Source organism: Phoca vitulina, unplaced genomic scaffold, assembly GCF_004348235.1.
Source record: "Phoca vitulina isolate PV1807 unplaced genomic scaffold, GSC_HSeal_1.0 scaffold2, whole genome shotgun sequence".
NCBI lineage: Eukaryota > Metazoa > Chordata > Mammalia > Carnivora > Phocidae > Phoca > Phoca vitulina.
In genome coordinates, this window is record NW_022589705.1 from 3,399,762 (window position 1) to 3,419,162 (window position 19,401).

At 41.1% G+C, this 19,401-nt stretch overlaps 1 protein-coding gene and 1 pseudogene across 1 annotated transcript in view; both read left to right on the forward strand.

Moving 5' to 3' along the window:
- Positions 1 to 8,677, forward strand: part of SPAG17 (sperm associated antigen 17) — a 226,243-nt gene extending 217,566 nt beyond the window's left edge. Inside the window, exons 45-48 of the mRNA XM_032419281.1 lie at positions 213 to 397; positions 2,390 to 2,450; positions 5,160 to 5,304; positions 7,903 to 8,677. Coding sequence (XP_032275172.1) covers positions 213 to 397; positions 2,390 to 2,450; positions 5,160 to 5,304; positions 7,903 to 8,042 — 531 coding nt within the window. The 3' untranslated portion in view covers positions 8,043 to 8,677. The remainder of the gene's footprint in view (positions 1 to 212; positions 398 to 2,389; positions 2,451 to 5,159; positions 5,305 to 7,902) is intronic.
- A 7,491-nt stretch (positions 8,678 to 16,168) lies between these two features.
- Positions 16,169 to 17,777, forward strand: LOC116639324 (annotated as a pseudogene).
- Positions 17,778 to 19,401: the final 1,624 nt, after the last annotated feature.

The following is a 19,401-nucleotide window of genomic DNA, read 5'->3' on the forward strand; positions in this document are numbered from 1 at the left end:
AATTCTCTGAACCTGAGCTTCTTTATCCTTGCAGCAAAACCTAAAATACCTCCTTACAGCGCTCTTGTAAGGATTACATAAGACTGTTAAGCTCATTTCCTCCCACGGCCAAGCGGTTATTTTCCTCTGGCAGTTGAGCCCTTTTCTTATCTTGGGAACACAACGTAGAAATCGATTTTCTTTTATTTGATTACTGTTCCTTTAATGCAAAGGTGCGAGATTCGGTTGGAGGAAGAGTGAAAACATCCTCTGTTGCATCCGCTGCCATTAACAATGTGAATTCATCCCCTTTTGGATTTCACCTTCTCCCACCATCAGTGAAGTTTGGAGTGCTTGAAGAGGGACACACCTATGCCACCACCGTAAAGCTCAAGAACGTGGGAGTGGACTTCTGCAGGTGAGGACAAGGCACCAAAGGTCTGCTCAGGTCCCCTTCTCCTGTGCTGGGACTTGTCTTCAGCTGCCTCCATCAATGAATGTTTATTTGAACTGAACTCTAATTATACCTTGACTCCTGAATCTTCACATCATTCATTCATCATTTACTCATTCACTCATTCATTCATTCTTCATCAGCTCAGTGTTTATCAAGCCTCAACTATGTGGTGGGCACTTCTTGGCCCTCCCATTAATCATTATTCATACTTTGGCAGAAGCAACTCAGGACTGATCTGCAGTAGCAAAGAGTGAAGGGGGAGTTGTGCAAGTGTTATGGGAACTAATGCACAAAACCTGAAAGTCTCTTTCTCAAATCCGCCACCAACTGTAATACCGGCTGACATCTGTTTGCCCTCTCCCCATGAAGGCATTCAGGTCTGATCCAAAAGTGATTTTCATTACCTTATTTCTGCATAATTGGGGCAAAAAGGGAAAAAAAATCACCTGAGTCATTAGGGCCCTTTTGCCTCTGAAGATCTGACTTGACCGTAACTCACAACCTGTCCTCCCAGTTGAAAATACTCTGTATCTGGCATTCAGTGACAAGAAAAAGGGTCCTTTGTTTCCAGATCAATAGAATTGTGGAACTTATAGAGACAGACCTTAGAGACTATTATAAAGGGTCAGAGTAATATGTTTTAAGGTCTTGTAGGCTAGAGCAAGGCTGGATCTCAAGTCTTCTGTGGACCTGTTTGTGGCACGGAGCTTTATCAGCAAAGCTGTGGTCACTGCTTCCTGAGGGAGTTCAGTCCTTCCCATTGGGTCAATATATTCTATGTTATACAGGACAACTCCCAATTACAAAAGCTCCCCTATTCTATTTTGCATTAAACTTGGGTGTAATGTGGGTCCCCCCCCTAAAAAGTGGAATAAATGTTTATTTCAATTGCAGAGTTATGCTCAGTGTAAGTGGCAAGTGCTTCCAGTTTATGATTCTGGGCTCAAGATTGGAAATCAGATGGAACAAAGCTACAGAGGCATCCAGTTGAAAAGATCCACATCCCATTTTAGTTGAGGCAAATACCCAGCTTCAGGAATTATGTTTGTTCCTCAGACACAACCAGGCCACCAGATCAGACATTATTGGTTTTTTTAGATTGCTGCCAACAGAGTGGGTGGGGAAAAATAGAGAATCAACTTCAAACTAATAAAACTCATCCGTGCAGATCCTGTCTACTCAGTATAGAATTTTAGCTTTCGAGATTTCACTCCTCGGCTTGTTAAATTCAGCTGCTACAGCACACACAGCAAAGTTACTGGTAGAAGGAGCGGGATTGAGGTCAACGTGGAGGTAGGCTTTCCCTGGCATTTTAATTTACTCCAGGTCTTTAACCTTCAGGCAGAACCCACAAACCACAGGAAGGGAAAGAGATCAATAAAGCCCCACGTGTGAGCACAGGGCTTTTCAAGTTCTCCAACATTCTCTGAGCCTTTTCTGTTCTCTTCTGCCCAAACATGCAAGCGCCATACCACGACAGAGCAAGCCTGGCTCCCATGCTCCAGAGCTTTCCAAAAGAGCCTTTATTCTTCAGCTTAATGAGCTGGCAGTCAGCCTCGGTGTTCATGCTGGTGGCCACGCTGCAACACACACAGAAGCCAAACATTCATGACAGTCTGCCCGAGCCCGAGCGGCTCGGCAGCATCCAATAACCGAGGGTTGAAACTGGGGTTGGAGTCTGTTTGACGCTGATGAAAACTGTTGTTGGAAAGGCAGTTGTGAAATGGGCCCCAGATTCTTCTCCCAAGTGATGATTAGGTTGTTCTCCTAATGGTATGGTAAAAGGCGAAAGATTTATGTGATCTGAAGAGAAACCAGAGTATCTCTCCTAATGGTATGGACCCCCTGCTCCTTTGTAGCAAATATTAACACCTTCCTGATTTTATAACATCCCGGTTTATTCATTGCTTGTTCCTTATGGCATACATTTATTCCCATCTTTTTGCCTGGTAGGTTTAGGGTGAAGCAGCCCCCACCCAGCACAGGACTGAAAGTGACTTACAAGCCCGGGCCCGTAAGTCCTATGCGCTACCTGTTGTGTGTGTCCGTGTGTGTGCGCATGTGAATGTGTGTGTGTTTCCAGGGAAGTGGGCTTTTTAAGTCATTCTACACATTCAGTTTAAATCATGTGTAAGTCTAACTTTTCTAGTATCATAAGCAAAAGGTGCCTTTTGGGTACGCCGTGTGGCTTGACATTGCGTATTGCATGTTATAGCTGTGAGACAGATCCTTTGCATAAATAGTTAAACTTCCAGCTATGGAAACTTTTCTGAAGTTCACTCATTTGTCCCAATACTACAGTTATGCACAGTTGCATGAAAAATACCTTTTTAAAAATTAAATATGATTTGACATGCACTTGGAAAGCTGATTACCTAAAGGTATCCTGTAATAAATTCTTCTGCAAAATGAAAAAAATCTCTTGGAAAAATAAATATTCTATTTTTTGTATTTTATATAAATTTGGTTTGTTCTTTTGCTATTTGCCAGAGAATATTATTTAATGACATTCTAAGAAATAGTAGTATATTAAAGTCATCAGCTGCCTCATTTCTCCAAAGAGCTCTGAAAATACCAATTTTAAAATGTCAACCTATTCTAATTTTATTTGCTACATTCCCCAAAATGGGGTGTTTAATAAAAAAAGCTGTATATTGCCACTTGCTTTAAATTACAATTTCAGAAATGTAGTATCAAGTAAACAAAAGTTTACAAATATATAAATAGACAAAATATAATATATAAAATAACATATAAAACATAATAAAATCACACTTGTAAATCTTAACATTTATTTCTTGGTCAGTGCATCATCTTAACATTCCTTCCATTTCATTCAACAAACTTTGAATACCACTGATAGGGACAGGGGACAGGGGGTGTTAAAAATGGGTAGACATATATAAGTTGCTCCCAGAGCTGCACACATAGTGGGGACTTGCGATGTATGACTAAGTGACAGAATGAAGTGAGGACATCTGGTAGACACATGCTTGTTCATCACAGACAGGAACACACAGTCTCATGGGAATACCAAGCAAGGGCGTCCACTTCCAGAACCAGCACGTGGTGTTCACTGAGTCCCAAGACCTTAAAACAAAGTCCCGAGACCTTAAAACATTCACAATTGTATGTTGACCCAGAAGGGTCCGTTTGATAGGGTGCAGAATCAGTTGGCCTCTTGTTACGACTGTGCCACCAGTAGCTCGGTGATGTTGGTTAATTAACCCTCTGCACCTTGCTTTCCTCATCTGCAAAAGAAGTTGCTTGGACCCGATAATTTCTTAGTCCATTTCCAGCCCTTATATCTTATGGTCTATAGAACAGTAGTTTGCGGGCTGCAGTTCCAAACAGAAATATACTTTGGGGTTAGATCCACCAATTCATGAGTACCTCTCTGTCACATTTCATCATTGTACTGTGTCAAGATTCCAGAAACTTCGCAACATAAAGCAAAAGCAAAAATCAAAGCGAGCTCTTCTTCCACTGTTCTGAGAAGTTAGCAAATTTTTTTCATTTAAAGTGGGGGCGATGCCAAAAGCCAAAAATGACTGTTGGATCAACCTTTGTAGGTATTAAAAACCCAGCGTGTATTCTTTGAAGCTCACTGTCTACTGTTAGGTTTTTTTTTTTATTACTTTTTTCCTTTTTGCCAGTCAGTTTTGGCTCTGCAAAAATATAATCTACAGACTTCTCCATATGTAAGTCTAACCACTATTCAGCTTGCTTAGTTGCCAACACTGAATGAATATGCCCAGAGTCCAGGTAGACCTGAGTCGTTGGCAGGATGCCAGCTGCCTCGGGCAGAGTGACGTCATCCCAGCCCTGCCCTCATCATTGGGCTCCCGGGCAAAGGGCCTGGTCCTCAGACGCAGAGCATTGGATACCCTCCAGTAAGCAGACCTTCACAAGCACATTGTTGAAGAAGTTGAAACATTTTTCAGTACTATTATTTTTATAGAATATACTGAAGAAAAAAAACATATTTGTATCTTAATTGCTTTCCACGTGGTGGTTTCTGATGTATTTTTTCCAGATAATTGTTCTCAAGTCTGCTTTTTAACCTACCTCCTGGAGAGGCAGCTTAGGAACACAAACAGCTCTTTCTTTCCTGGCCAGTGGTCTCTTCAAGGAACAAGGCAAGAAGCCCATTCCTTGCTGTGTTTCTTCTTCATTAGATATTGGGTTTCTTCTTTGTCTGTCCAGACCTCTTCCACATAGCTTTCAGACCTAAGCAGTTTGGCACTTAAACTCATTCTGTCTCCCTCTGCTGGCTTTGTCACATCAGAGGTCCTCCATTAGGAACACTATAAACCAAGGGGCAGGGCAGGGAAGTTGGGGGCTCAGGTACTCTCTTGGTTTAAATTTACCTTTATCTGCAAGGATGCCCATAGAAACTCACTGCTGACATTCAAGAAATAGCACAACTATGGGCATTGTAAAAGTTTGCCTGCATTTCACCACCAGTACGCTGACATTTTCTTCCTAAATAGCATCTGGTTTTCTCCTTCAACAGTTTGTCCTGGGTCCCATTTGCTCAACGGAACTCTACCTAACTAATCTACACAGTAACCCTTCTAGATGCCATAACGGCACTCATTCATGAGTGCCAAACATATAGATGAGAAAATACGATTAGAGAGTGTAACTAGCTCAAATTCAGGTTAAAACCAAGATCTGAACTCAAATATGTCTGATTCTAAAGCTACATTGTGTCCTATAGGTGGCAGCTGGTTTGCAGACTGAACTGAAGGTGGAGTTATTTGCCATGGCCGTTGGAGGGGATGGTGCCAAGGGATCAACACACATCTCGCACAATATTGAGATTATGACTGAGCATGACGTCCTGTTCTTACCTGTGGAAGCAAATATCCTTTAAAGCTCAATTTAAGCGGTCATAAGTGGAGCAAAAATTACATTTGAACAAGGGGAAAACAGAAGTCAAAATGCTATTCCCTAACCCCCTCACACGCATACTCCATAGCTTCATTAATTTTTTAAGACCATAGAATTTAATTTCTTAGGAGGAAGCTGAGTCTTCATTCATCTTTGGAAGCATCTAGCAAGATGCCTGTTACAGAGTACGTGCACAGTAGTAACTGTGAGTTGAACAAATGCCAATGTTAATGGCTGTCTACGGGGTGTCAGACAATCAGAATGGTTTTGAAAAGCAAGTCTTTGTCATCAAAACAAACTTGTAATCTTGTTAGGGAGTAGGAGATACCTTCTTATGATAAAGGATAAATGGATACTCACAGGATTACCCACACACACCTTCATATTGGTGTCTCTTGCATGTGGATACCATACAGAGATCAAGTAAACTATTATATGCAAAGTATTATGTTTTCATACATAAAAATGACAATTGGACACTTTCTTAAAAGACTTATATAATCTAGAAGTAGAAATAAACTCTTCCCACCTGATTCCTATATTATTTTGTACTCCAGTGACATGAAGCATATAGTACTTCGTGTTGTAGTTATTCATCTATTTGGTATTTGAGCTGGGTCTTATAAATGCAAAAACTTTTGATGAAAGGAGACTTAAAGTAGAAAGAATGAACAAATCCACAGCAATAAGAGAGCTCCAGGTGTCGGGAAGGGTAGGGAGTTCAATTTGTTGAGAACTTAGGGAGTATTAGGAAACACAGTGGGAAGTTGGTTGGAATCAAGTTGTGGAAGACTTTGAATCCTTGCTTAAACTTCATTATAAAGCAAGAGTGAATCACTGAAGATTTCTGATCCAGTGGATGATATAATCAGCATATTTTCATAAAAGTGAATCCAGTGTTACTGTGCTGGATATGTTGAAGAAGAGCAACTGGACGCAAATAGAAGTAAAGAGGCACTGGAAGGCCACTTCAGTAAGCCAAGTGTAAGGACAGGAACTATCATGTGGCAAAAGTGGGAGAGAGACATGGATGGAAAGACATTTGGCAGGGGATGGGGGTGTGCTATAAAATCTGAGGTGGAACCCATTGATAGAAGGAAGTAGGGGACATAAGAGTTCAACTCCAAGGTTTCGGGCTCAAGTAATGAATCATGGATGTGCGGGACTGGATCTCAATCGAGGAGTTAGAGCTGGAGATGTAATCATTTTAAGCATCATCTACACAGAGGTGACGATTGAAGGTATGGGAAAGGAGCAGACATCTGGGGTCTGTTCAGGGAGTAGGAGGAAGAAGAGGAACCGGTGGAGACAGGGCAAGCAATTAGAAAGCCAGGAAATATCTCAGAAGCCACAGAAAGAGTTTCAAGGAAAACATGGACATAGTTGACAGATACTATAGCGATGTCAAGGAAAATTCAGATTTAAGTAGATTGCTAGATTTGGCTGAAGGGAATGGATCAGAAGAGAAATGTTAAAAAATATGAATGAGAGGAAGTAATTGAAGCAGCAATATCCAAAGGAGAGCAAGAGAATAATCAAGAACAGAGCCGAAGGGTTGGTCTTGGCGAGGGAGTGGGCAAAGATGGCTAAGGATCCAGACATTCTGAGGTGAAGGGGAAATTTAGGGGAACTTTGTCAAATGACCTTGATTTCAGTAGAAATGGAGCTGCTCAATTCATTTGTCCACTTATTTCAAAGATAAGTGTCTCTAATGTGCTAGGAACTGTTCTAGGCAAAGTGAACAAAAGACAAAAATCCCTGCCTTCATGTAGCTTACATTCCAGTGGGAGGAGCCTGTACAAAAAATAAGTAAAATATGGACTATAATGGTGCTAATAGTACAATGGAGAAAAATGAAAAGTAGGAAACGGGGTACAGGGAGTGTTAAGGAGGATTCCAACTTGAAGTGGGGTGCTCAGAAAGACCTCACTGGGGATGTGATGGCAGGGTTCTTCTGTAGTGATAGAAGGAACCTAACCAAAGAACCAGTTTTTTTCCTCTAGGAATTAAGTCAAGTCTTCATATCCTCTTCACACAGGTTATTGGATACTGATCCAGAGTACCTGATCCCTGCTGCCGGTCGCAGCAATTAAGTCATTTTGCATTTATGCTTAATAAAGTGTCTATTTCCGTGCTCATAGATTAAAAGCCACCTATCAGTTAGGCACAGATAGAGGGGGAAGAGAGTTTTATTAGATCTTTTATCTACTTCTAAAATCAATAGTGAGAATTCATAGCCCATTTCCCGAGATCTATCCCTTCCCCATAAAAAAAGCATGACATCTGGATGTTGATGTGATTTGGGACCTGGTTATGGTAATGGATGGCTCCTATAGGAAGACTAGCCACAGTCAGCAGAGAAGCATACACCGAGTGAACAGGAGAAATCCAGGAAGTCAATATCCATCCTTCATTCCATAAGCCTGAGTCTGTAGAATTCACATTGCATAGAAAAGTACCCAAAATGGAGCTGATGATGCTAGAGAAGAGGTTCTGATTCTAAAATGTTAGGAGTTTGTATATACAAATCATTTGATCATGAAAGTCATATGCCTTAACAAGTATTTTACCAGTTTTAACAAGTAGCAATTATGATAACAGACCAAAAGATTTTCCTCAGGGAAAAGAAAATCCCACGGTCCACAGGACTTCTACAATTTCTTCCTCTACACTTGGAATCTTCATGTCCCGTAAAATTTCTCAACATTAGGTCCAGTAAGTAACAAATGGGAACTTGATCATTAACCATTCAAATGTGAGGCCTTAGACCTCATGTTTGCTCCCCTCTCCTTACAGTCAGAAACCAATAAGCCACTTAAGCTGGTGGGATGGAAATACTTGTTTTAAATAACTATAATGGCTACTCCCCTCTATACATGATCATATCTAATCCTCATACTACCGATAAGATAGATATTATCTTTCCCACTTTATAAATAAGGAAAGTGAAGTTCAGAGAATCTTAAGTAGATGATGTAAAAATCTAACCTACTTCAATGTGATTCTGAAGTCTGTTCTTTTAAGCACTGTTTTCAATGTTAAGCTGACCTTCCAAAAAGCAGGAGCACCAACACCAGGATGTCTTTCGGGACTTGAAAATTTACAATTAAGCCCGTGGTTGTCAAACATTTTGGACACGAGATTCTTTATATATTCTTAAAAATTATTAAGGATCCCAAAGAGCTTTCATTCATGTGGGTCATATCTATCACATTTACCAAATTGGAATGAAAACTGGGAAAAATTTACAATGTAAAAACCATAATAAAGCCAATATATTAACATAGATATTTTTTAATGAAAAATAACTATTTTCCAAAACAAATATTTATTATTCATGGGACATTGTTTACATTTTTACAAATTTCTTCAATGTCTGGCTTAATAGAGCACAGTTGGATTATCCCGCCTGCTCTATATTCAGTCTGTCACGGTATCAGACATCACACAGCCTCTGGAAAACTCTACTGTATGCTCATGAGAGAAAAAGCAAAATAGTATCTTGGATGCTACTCTAACAAATCTTTATTAGTTTCTTAGGGCTGGCCATGACAAAGTAGCACAAACCAGGTGGCTTAAAACAACAGATATTCTCTTGTAGTTCAGGAGGCCCAAGGTCCAAAATCAAGGTGTCGGGGGTGGGGTGGGGGCTCCTTCTGGAGACTGAGGGAGAATTTGTTCTATGCCTCTCACCTAACGTCTGGTGGTTGCCAGCAATTCTTGGGTGTTCCTTGGCTTATTATTGCATCACTTTAATCTCTGCCTCTGTCTCAAATGGCATTCTTTCCTGGGTATATATTTCTGTCTCTCTCCTTATAAGAATGCCACTCATTAGATTTAGGGGCTACCCTAATCCTGAATGTCATCTTAAGGTCATCTTCACAGTTTCTGGTAGACATGAATTTTGTGGAGACAAACCCAGTGTAATCTGCTTCTGGTCCCCCAATATTCACATCCATCCCATGTGCAAGATATATCATCCCATCCCAACATTCCCCAAATTCTTCACCCGTTCCAGCATTAACTCCAAACCTAAATTCTCATCAAAATAAGCATCAACTCACATCTCATCCGTTGAAATCAAGTATGGGTAAGATGCTGGTATGACCTGCCTTGGTCTCCCTTCCATTGGTGGATGTGTGAACACAATGGTGGAAAAAGCATAGGATAGATATACCCAAAAGGAAGAAAGTGGAAGGAATAGAGTCACTAGGCTAAAGCAAGTGTGCGACACAGCAAGGCAAATTTCATTAAGTTTCAAGGCCTTAGAATAATCATTTGTGGCTTGATCTGCCCTCTGGGCCCACAGAGGCTTCACCAGCCCCAACCTCTAGACCTTCAGAGGCCCCGTTGTCCCCACCCTCCTTTGTCCTCAGCCTGGGACACAATCTTAAAAAAAAGCCCATTGCCTGCTTTTAGAATCCCAGAAGTCTGGCAGTCTTCCTTCATCTTGTCCCATCTCTGTCCCTGTCAGGCCAAACCAGCAGCATTTCTGCTGATTTAACATTCTCAAAAATCTGTCAGTCTTCATGGATGTCACGGAGATCCACATCATTAGACATGAGGCTTCTCCAGAGATCCTTCCTGGATAACCGGACCTCTATTCTTGCCCTCTGCTGAGATGCCTGATTGTTTCCTTGGTCATAAAGCTAATCTCTACACCACACACCCGTGGTGACCGCTCCAGAGTATGCCTTAGCATTGTTTTGCAGTATGGATAGAATGTGAATTTTCGAACTCATCATGTTTTGGTTCCTTTTTGCTAACCACTTCCTTCCTCAAATTATTTCTTTTCTCTTGCATTTTATGATAAGCAGTAAGAACCCAGGCCACATCTTCCATATTTTGCTTGGAAACCTCAGCTAAATATTCAATGTCATTGTTCACAAGTTCTATTTTAAACCCAAAAGCAGAACACAATTCAGCCAAGGTCTCTGCCACCTTCTAACTTCTCCTCCAGTGTCCAACAACATGTTCATTTCTGTCTGAGGTCGCACCAGAAGCACCTTTAATGTTCATACTTCTATCAACATTTTGTTCATGATGATGTAGAAATTCTCCGAGATGACAGAAGCTTTCTCTACTTTCCCCATCACTTCCTTCTGAGCCCTCACCAAAATTGTTTTTAAGTCCTTATTTCTACCAAAGGTCATTTCAAGATAACCTAGACTTTTTTATTGCACTGCTCAAAATTCTCCCAGCCTTTACCCATTACCTGATTCCAAAGCCACTTCCACATTTTTAGGCATTTGTTCCAGTAGCACCCCACTTCCTGGTATCACTATTAGTTTCCTGAGGCCTCCATAACAAATTACCACAAACTGGGTGGTTTAAGACAAGTTAGTTATTTTCTTGCAGTTCAGGAAGCCAAAGGTCTGAAACCAAGGTGTTCGAGGGCTGGTTCCTTCTAGAGGCTGAAGGAGATTTTGTTCCTGCCTCTCTCCTAGCTTCTTGCAGTAGCCAGAGTCCTTGGTGTGCCTTAACTAATAGCTACATCACACCAATTCCAGTCTCTGCCTCTGTGGTCACGTGGCCTCCTTCTCTGTGTCTCCTCACGTTACATTCTTATATGGCCACAGTCACTGGATTTAGGGTCTGCTCCAATCTAGCATGACCTCATCTTAACTAATTACGTTTATAAAGACCCTATTTCCAGGGGCGCCTGGGTGGCTCAGTCGTTGGGCTTCTGCCTTCAGCTCAGGTCATGATCCCAAGGTCCTGGGATCGAGCCCCACATCGGGCTCCCTGCTCCACGGGAAGCGTGCTTCTTCCTCTCCCACTCCCCCTGCTTGTGTTCCCTCTCTCGCTGTCTCTCTCTCTCTGTCAAATAAATAAAATCTTTAAAAAAAAAAAAAAAAGACCCTATTTCCAAATAAGGTCATGTTCACAGGCTCTGAGTAGACGTGAATTTTTGGAGACCACTCTTCAAACTACTACAGATTTTAATATTTTTTGAGAATATTTTTGACTTTGCAAACTCCTTGAAAGGGTCTTATAGACCCCCAAGGGTCTGAAAATATACTTTGGGAACCACTGAAATGATGGTTTATGTCAGTTCCACTCTATGACTTTCAGAAGTTACTCTAAACTGAGAAGTGGTGAAATCTTCATCACTAGCTAGACAACTCTTAAAAACTACAAAACAGCTTTCGAATAGATACATAATTCCTGTTGGCACCAATCTATCATAAGTAACTTTGTACATCTACCTAATAGAAGAAATGTCTAAAGTGATGTTGCCTTTATGCCTCTGTTCATATTATCACAGAGTTAATGAGATTGAAAGATGCCTACTGTACTTATTCTTTTATTTTAAAGACAAACATCTAGTGTAAACATTCTCTATAATATCACCCAGAGCTAACAGATAACATTTTAGTATATTTCTTTCCCATCCCTTCTATGTGTGTACGTACTGGAATCATTCTGTAGTTTTAGATCTTGTGTAGCTCACACAGTAACAGCAGTACCATATCTCGTGTTTGAGGCAGTAAGCACTTCACAATAACTTTATGAAGGTAGACACTATTGCGCCTAATTTATAGATGAGGAATCTGAAACATCACCATGTTAGGTAATTCGCTCTATAGAAGCTCTATTAGTTATCTATTGCTACATACAAATTAACCCAAAACTTTGTGGCTTAAAGCAGCAGTCATTTAAGATCTCAGAGCTTCCACGGTTCCAGAATCTAGACAGAATGCAGTTGGATACTCTGGCTTAACTAGGAATGAATGTGCTTTCAGCCCACTCAGGCAGTCGTTGGCAGGATGAAGTTCCTTGTCACGTGGGCCTCTCCTTAGGGATTCTCAGAGCAGGGCAGCTTGGTTTATCAGAACAAGAAGAGCCTGAGAGTGTGAGCAAGGCAGAATGCGGTGTTTTACAGCCCACTCTTGGAACAGACATCCTATTACATTTGCTGTATTCTGTTCTTTAGAAGCCAGTCACTAGGTCCTGCCCACACTCACAGGGAAGGAATTACACAAGGGCAACTTGAACTTGACCTAACAAAGGTTGGGGCCAGTGACTGTTGGACCATGTGTGCTCAATCCTAAAATCACATGAGAGCTGCTTGGAGCCCACAACATTTCAGAAATAGTGACAGGACTTAGAATATAAGGTGATATTACTAAGAACCTCAGTCTCATCTCAAAACTTAGGATCTTAAATTGTGAGGAAAGGGGGCAGATTGTGGAGAGTGTATGTAGGCCAGGTAGCTTCTTCCTGAGTTCATGGCTGGCCTGGAAAGGCTACATTGAGCAGGCTCATCAATTGTGCTGATAAGAAGGGGAACCCTAGAAACAGTTTTGGGCCCAATGACAGACACCACTGCCTCCTTGGTCACTGTCCTATGTCACCTCCCAGATTTAGAGATTTCTTTGGGGGAGCTAGGACTTAGGACACTTGAACTGAGAAACAATTTAATAACCAAGTATACCAAGCACCTAACTTCCAGCCAGGGAATCTCAAAATGGTTAAGCATATCTTCTTTACATAGAGACATATATAAATATTTAAAAGCTTAGATGTTATATTCCCAATAAACCATCATGAGGCTTTTCTTTACGGCATCACCAGCTTCTACAGGTAACACTGCATGATTTGCAAGATGTATTACTCCTTACATGGTTCCTGTACTAAGGATTATATCTAGCCAATGGCTGGCTAAGCCAATAAATGCTGACTTAATGACCAGAAACTGGCTTGGCTTAAAATTTTAAAGTTTACTGGTTTTTTTAAGATTTTATGTATTATTTTTTAGAGAGAGAGAGCACAAGCGGGGAGGGGCAGAGGGAGAGGGAGAAAGAATCTAAAGCAAACTCTGCAGAGCATGGAGCCTGACGAGGGGCTTGATCCCACAACTGAGCTACCCAGGTACCCCTAAAATTAACTTTTTAACTGACCGGTTAACCTTAAACCTTTAGGGTTAAGGAGTTTCAAGTATTTTAACCAAAAGTTAGAGCTCAGTCACTTCCTATATACATCATTTCATCTGTCATAAGCTCTCCTTCTCTTTGATTTGTGTAATACCTACCAGACAGAAACACCTTTAAATTCCCTGCTACAATCCATGTTAACTGATGGCAAAGCTATGGGAAAGCAACACTTTTAAATACAAGTAGAGTACCCTCCTGATCTTGTTTTGGTTTGGAAAACATCAAAAACATTAATGGGAAATGCTGCAGTTTCCTATTTTCTGATGAACACTTCCAAGAAGCACAGACATGATATGGATTCAGCCTTTGTTCATTCAGGAATTAGGATATCTTTCAAGAGGTAACTAACTCCTCTCCCTAGTGGCAGGAACAGACGCTTAAAGAAAAGGCTGCTTCTTCAGACTAGAAGCACCTAGAATCCACCATACTATCTCTTCTCTTACCTTTTCATACTTAAGCTTCAGGAACTATATGCTAAAATAATCTTTACTTATATTCTACGCAACGAATAATACCACCATGTTCCTTACCTTACTTCAGTGACTGTGTTGTTATGGTCAGGAATAGTACTAGACTTGTGGCTAGGGACCCTCGGATAACCACACCACAAGAACTGCAGCTCTGAGACTGGCAAAAAAAAAATGGTGGCACCACAACACAGCGCCTTAAATGAAATGGACAAATTCACAGGACACCAACCACTGAAACTGACTCAAGAAGACACAGAGAGAGAAAAGAAGATGGCGGTGGAGTAGGAGGACCCTAGGCTTATCTTGTCCAACAAAAACAACTAGATAATGATAAAATCAGCATAAATACCCCAGAAATCGACCTTAAGACTGACAGAACAAGCTCCACAACCAAAGGGATAGAAGAGGCCACATCAAAGAAGCAGGAAGTGTGGAGCTGTGTTTCAGGGGAGAAATGAATCATGGTTGCTCTGGCAGGGAGGGAGCCATGGTCATGGAGAAGGGCAAGAGAGAGGAACAGCCAGTGGAACACACCAGGGGATATTTCCTGGAAGCCATTGGCCTGGAAAATGACAAGGGGTTAATTTTGTGAGTTCTTGCAACCAGTGGAGCTTAAAGCCTGGAGTTTTAAAGGTCAGCAGGCTTGGCTGGGATAGAGCCCAGAGGGCACTGTGCTGCTCCAGAAGAGAAGGCAGGAAAACAGCCTGGGGGCAGACAGCATGGAAAGAGCCATCTGAAAAAATGCCTGGGACATGGGAGGTGGGGGGGGGGGGGGGGATTATCAACATTCAGAGACACCTCTCTGGGAACAAAGGAGCTGGCTGGTGCCATTTCCCTCCACCACCGCTCAGCATAAACACAGAGCCACCAGAAGGAAGCAGCTCAGCACTGACACTGGCTGTCCAACTTGCTTACATGAAACCCCACACTCCTGAGCTCTTAGGACTGCCTTCTTCGTCAAGCTTGCCTCAGTCCAAGCGTGGTGGGCCACTACCCCAGAAGACCAGCACAAACCCCTGCCCACACCACATCTCCCCACCAGAGAGTTCTGCAGGGCCTCTGTGGAAGTGGTGTCAGGATTCATTTCATAAGCAGACCAGAGCACACCTAGTTAAAACTCACCACATTCAGGCCAGGAACCAAACACTGTCCACAGCAGGCAAGGAGAGCCTCTGCAGACAATTGGCCTAAAAGACAGAACAGCCAAAACACAACAGCAGAGTGCAGGCAGCACACACTGGAGACACTCCCTGAAGCACCAGGCTCTGGGTACTACATGACCTCTTTTTCATAAAGGCCATTACCAGGGGCAGGAAACCTAACTGGCTTTTCTAACACACAGGAAAAGGCAGAGACTAGACAAAATGCCAAGACGGGGTAATTTATCCCAAATGAAAGAACAAGATAAGGCCACGGCCAGAGATCAAAGCGAAAGAGATATAAGTAACATAACTGATGGAGAATTTAAACAACAATCATAAGAATACTCACTGGGCTTGAGAAAAGAATAGAAGACATCAGTGAGACCCTTACTACAGAGATAAAGGAGCTGAAAAAGAATCAGAAATGAAAAATGCAATAAATGAGATTGGAAACAGGCTTGATGCGATGACAAGCAGGCTGGAAGAAACAGAGGAATGAATTACTGAGCGAGAAGACAAAATAAGGGAAAATAAAGAAGCTGAAAAAAGAGAAAAAGAATTATGGAACATGAGAGTAGACTTAGGGAACTTAGTGACTCCATCAAACATAATAATATTTGTATCCATAGGTGTTCCAGAAGAGGGAGAAAAGGGGGCAGAAAATTTATTTCAAGAAATAATAGAAGAAAACTTCCCTAATCTGGGGAAGGAAACAGATATCCAGATTCAGGAGGCACAGAGAACTCCCAACAAATCAATAAAAGCAGGTCAACACTAAGACATGTTGTAACTAAATTTGCAAAATATAGTAATAAAGAAAAAAAATCTTAAAAGCAACAAGACAAAAGTCCCTAACTTACAAGGGAAAACCCATAAGGCTAGCTGGTGATTTCTCAATAGAAATATGGCAAGCCAGAAGAGAGTGGCATGATATATTCAAAAGTGCTGAATGGGGAAAATCTGCAGCCAAAAATACTCCATCCAGCAAAGCTATCGTTCAGAATAGAAGGAGAGAAAAAGCTTCCCTAACAAAAATGAAAGGAATCTGTGGCCACTAAACCAGCTCTGCAAGAAATATTAAAGGGGTCTGTGAGTGCAAAGGAGAGACCAAAAGTGACAAAGGCGAGAAAGGATCAGAGAAAATCTCCAGAAACGAGAAAATAAGTAATAAAATGGCAATAAATACATGTCTATCAATAATTACTTTGAATGTAAATGGACTAAACACTCCAATCAAAAGACACAGGGTGTCAAAACAGATAAAAAAAGACTCCTTTATATGCTGCCTACAAGAGACTCATTTTAGACCTAAAGACACCTGCAGATTGAAAGTGAGGAAGCAGAGAAGTATTTATCACGCAAATGGATGTCAAAAGAAAGCCAGAGTACCAATGCATCTATTGAACAAACCAGACTTACAAAGACTATAAAAACACAAAGGCTATAAAAACAGACAAAGGGGACAACCCAATAAGAAGATATAACAAGAGAGGACAACCCTGTGGCTGGGACTGTTGCAGCCTCGATTGCCCGGCGAGGGATCCGAGCCAAACTATCATTGTCAGAATGTCGGGCAAAGACCGAATTGAAATCTTTCCCTCACGCATGGCACAGACCATCATGAAGGCTCGATTAAAAGGAGCACAGACAAGTCGAAACCTCCTGAAGAAAAAATCTGATGCCTTAACTCTTCGATTTCGACAGATCCTAAAGAAGATGATAGAGACTAAAATGTTGATGGGTGAAGTGATGAGAGAGGCTGCCTTTTCACTTGCTGAGGCCAAGTTCACAGCAGGGGATTTCAGCACCAGTTATCCAAAATGTAAATAAAGCCCAAGTGAAGATCCGAGCTAAGAAAGATAACGTAGCAGGTGTTACTTTGCCAGTGTTTGAACATTACCATGAAGGAACTGACAGTTATGAACTGACTGGTTTAGCCAGAGGTGGGGAGCAGCTGGCGAAATTAAAGAGGAACTATGCCAAAGCAGTGGAGTTACCGATGGAACTAGCTTCGCTTCAGACTTCGTTACTTTGGATGAAGCCATTAAGATAAGCGACAAGCGTGTCAATGCCATTGAACGCGTCATCATTCCCCATATTGAACATACCCTTGCTTACATCATCACAGAGCTGGATGAGAGAGAGCGAGAAGAGTTCTATAGATTAAAGAAAATACAGGAGAAGAAAAAGATTCTCAAGGAAAAATCAGAGAAAGACTTGGAGCAACGGAGGGCAGCTGGTGAGGTGATGGAGCCTGCTAATCTTTTGGCTGAAGAGAAGGATGAGGATCTTCTGTTTGAATAATCTTTCCTGCTCTGGTTCTTTCATAAGCCCTAACATGGCACCATTTTAATTCACGGTGTGTAGGTTTGGTATGTGTGGCTATTTATTTTTTTGGCCTAAGAATTTCACTGGTGGTAAAATTTCCCTGGATGTTGGTTATGGGACTACCTTTGCAAAATCCTAATTCAGCAACCATTTATCACATGAGATTTGTAGACCCTGCCCAGGAACCTGTAGAATTTATTCAGCAGAAGCAGTACCCTGCTCCATGCACTTCTGTTCAAGTGATCTGCTTTCCAAGCATGTTAGGAAATCCCCCTTAGGAAACAGCAGTGGCCTCAGGCCAGCTATGGCTGAGGCCACCTGTGTTCCCACCTGCTCAGACACCAACACCGTGGCACTGTTGTCTGAGATCGCTGCGGCCATCTTGTGGAACCCTGGTACTTCTCTCCAGCTTTATGAAACCTTCACTATTTGCCTTGCCTGACAGGTCTCTGTCCTGTCTGTCATGGGAGTTCTGCCAATTTTAATGTGATTATGGTATAAAGAGTAAAATGATTTAAAAATGAAAAAAAAAAGAAGATATAACAATTGTAAATATTTATGCCCCCAAATTGGGAGAAGCCCAATATATAAAACAATTAATAACAAACATAAAAGAACTATATGGATAATAATACATAATAGTAGGTGACTTTAATACCCCACTTACATTAATGGACAGATCACCTAAACAGAAAACCAACAAGGAAACAATGGCTTTGAGTGATGCACTGCACCAGATGGACCTAACAGATATATTCAGAACATTCCATCCTAAAGCAGAATACACATTCGTTTCAAGTGCACATGGAACCTTCTCCAGAACAGATCACATATTAGGTCACAAAATAGGCTTCAACAAAAACAAAAAGATTGAGATCATACCCACCTTTTCTGACCACAATACTATGAAACTAGAAGTCAACCACAGGAAAAAATCTGGAAAGACCACAAATACATGGAGGTTAAAAAACATGCTACTAAACAATAAATGGGTTAACCAGGAAATCAAAAATACATGGAAACAAATGAAAACAAAACTATAACAGTCCGAAACCTTTGGGATGCAGCAAAAGTGGTCCTAAGAGGGAAGCACATAGCAATACAGGCCTACCTCAAGAAGCAAGAAAAATTTCAAATAAACAACCTAACCTTACACCTAAAGGAGCTGGAAAAAGAACAACAAATGAAGCCTAACCAGCATAAGGGAAATAATAAAATTAGAGCAGAAATAAGTGATATATAAACTAAAAAAAAAAAAACAGGGGCGCCTGGGTGGCTCAGTTAAGCGTCTGTCTTCGGCTCAGGTCATGATCCCAGGGTCCTGGGATCGAGCCCTGCACTGAGCTCCCTGCTCCGCGGGAAGCCTGCTTCTCCCTCTCCCACTCCCCCTGCTTGTGTTCCCCTCTCTCACCATGTCTCTCTCTGTCAAATAAATAAATAAAATCTTAACAACAATAACAAAAAAGAAACTAAAAAAAATAGATTGATAAAAGTAGGAGCTGGTTCTCTGAAAAAAATCAATAAAATTGATAAACCTCTAGCCAGACACATCAAGAAAAAAAGAGAAAGGACTCAAAATCACAAATGAGAGAGGAAAAATAACAATTATAAGAGAATATTATGAAAAATTATATGCCAACAAACTGGACAACCTGGAAGAAATGGATAAATTTCTAGAAACATAAACTACCAAAACTGAAACAAGAATAGAAAACTTGAACAGACTGATAAAAGTCCAGGGCCAGATGGCTTCACAGGGGAATTCTACCAAACATTTAAAGAATTAATACCTATTCTTCTCAAGCTGTTCCAAAAAATGGAAGAGGAAGGAAAACTTCCAAATCCATTCTATGAGGCCAGCATTACCCTGATACCAAAACCAGATAAAGACTCCACTAAAAAAGAGAACTATAGGCCAATATCCCTGATGAACATGGATGCAAAAATTCTCAAAAAAAAAAAAAAAATACTAGCAAACTGAATCCAACAGTACATTAAAAGAATCATTCACCACGATCAAGTAGGATTTATTCCTGGGCTGCAAGGGTGGTTCAACATATTCACAAATCAATCAACGTGATACATCACATTAATAAAAGAAAGGATAAGAACCATATGAGCCTTTCAATAGATGCAGAAAAAGCATTTGACAAAGTACAACATCAATTCATGATAAAAACCCTCAACAAAGT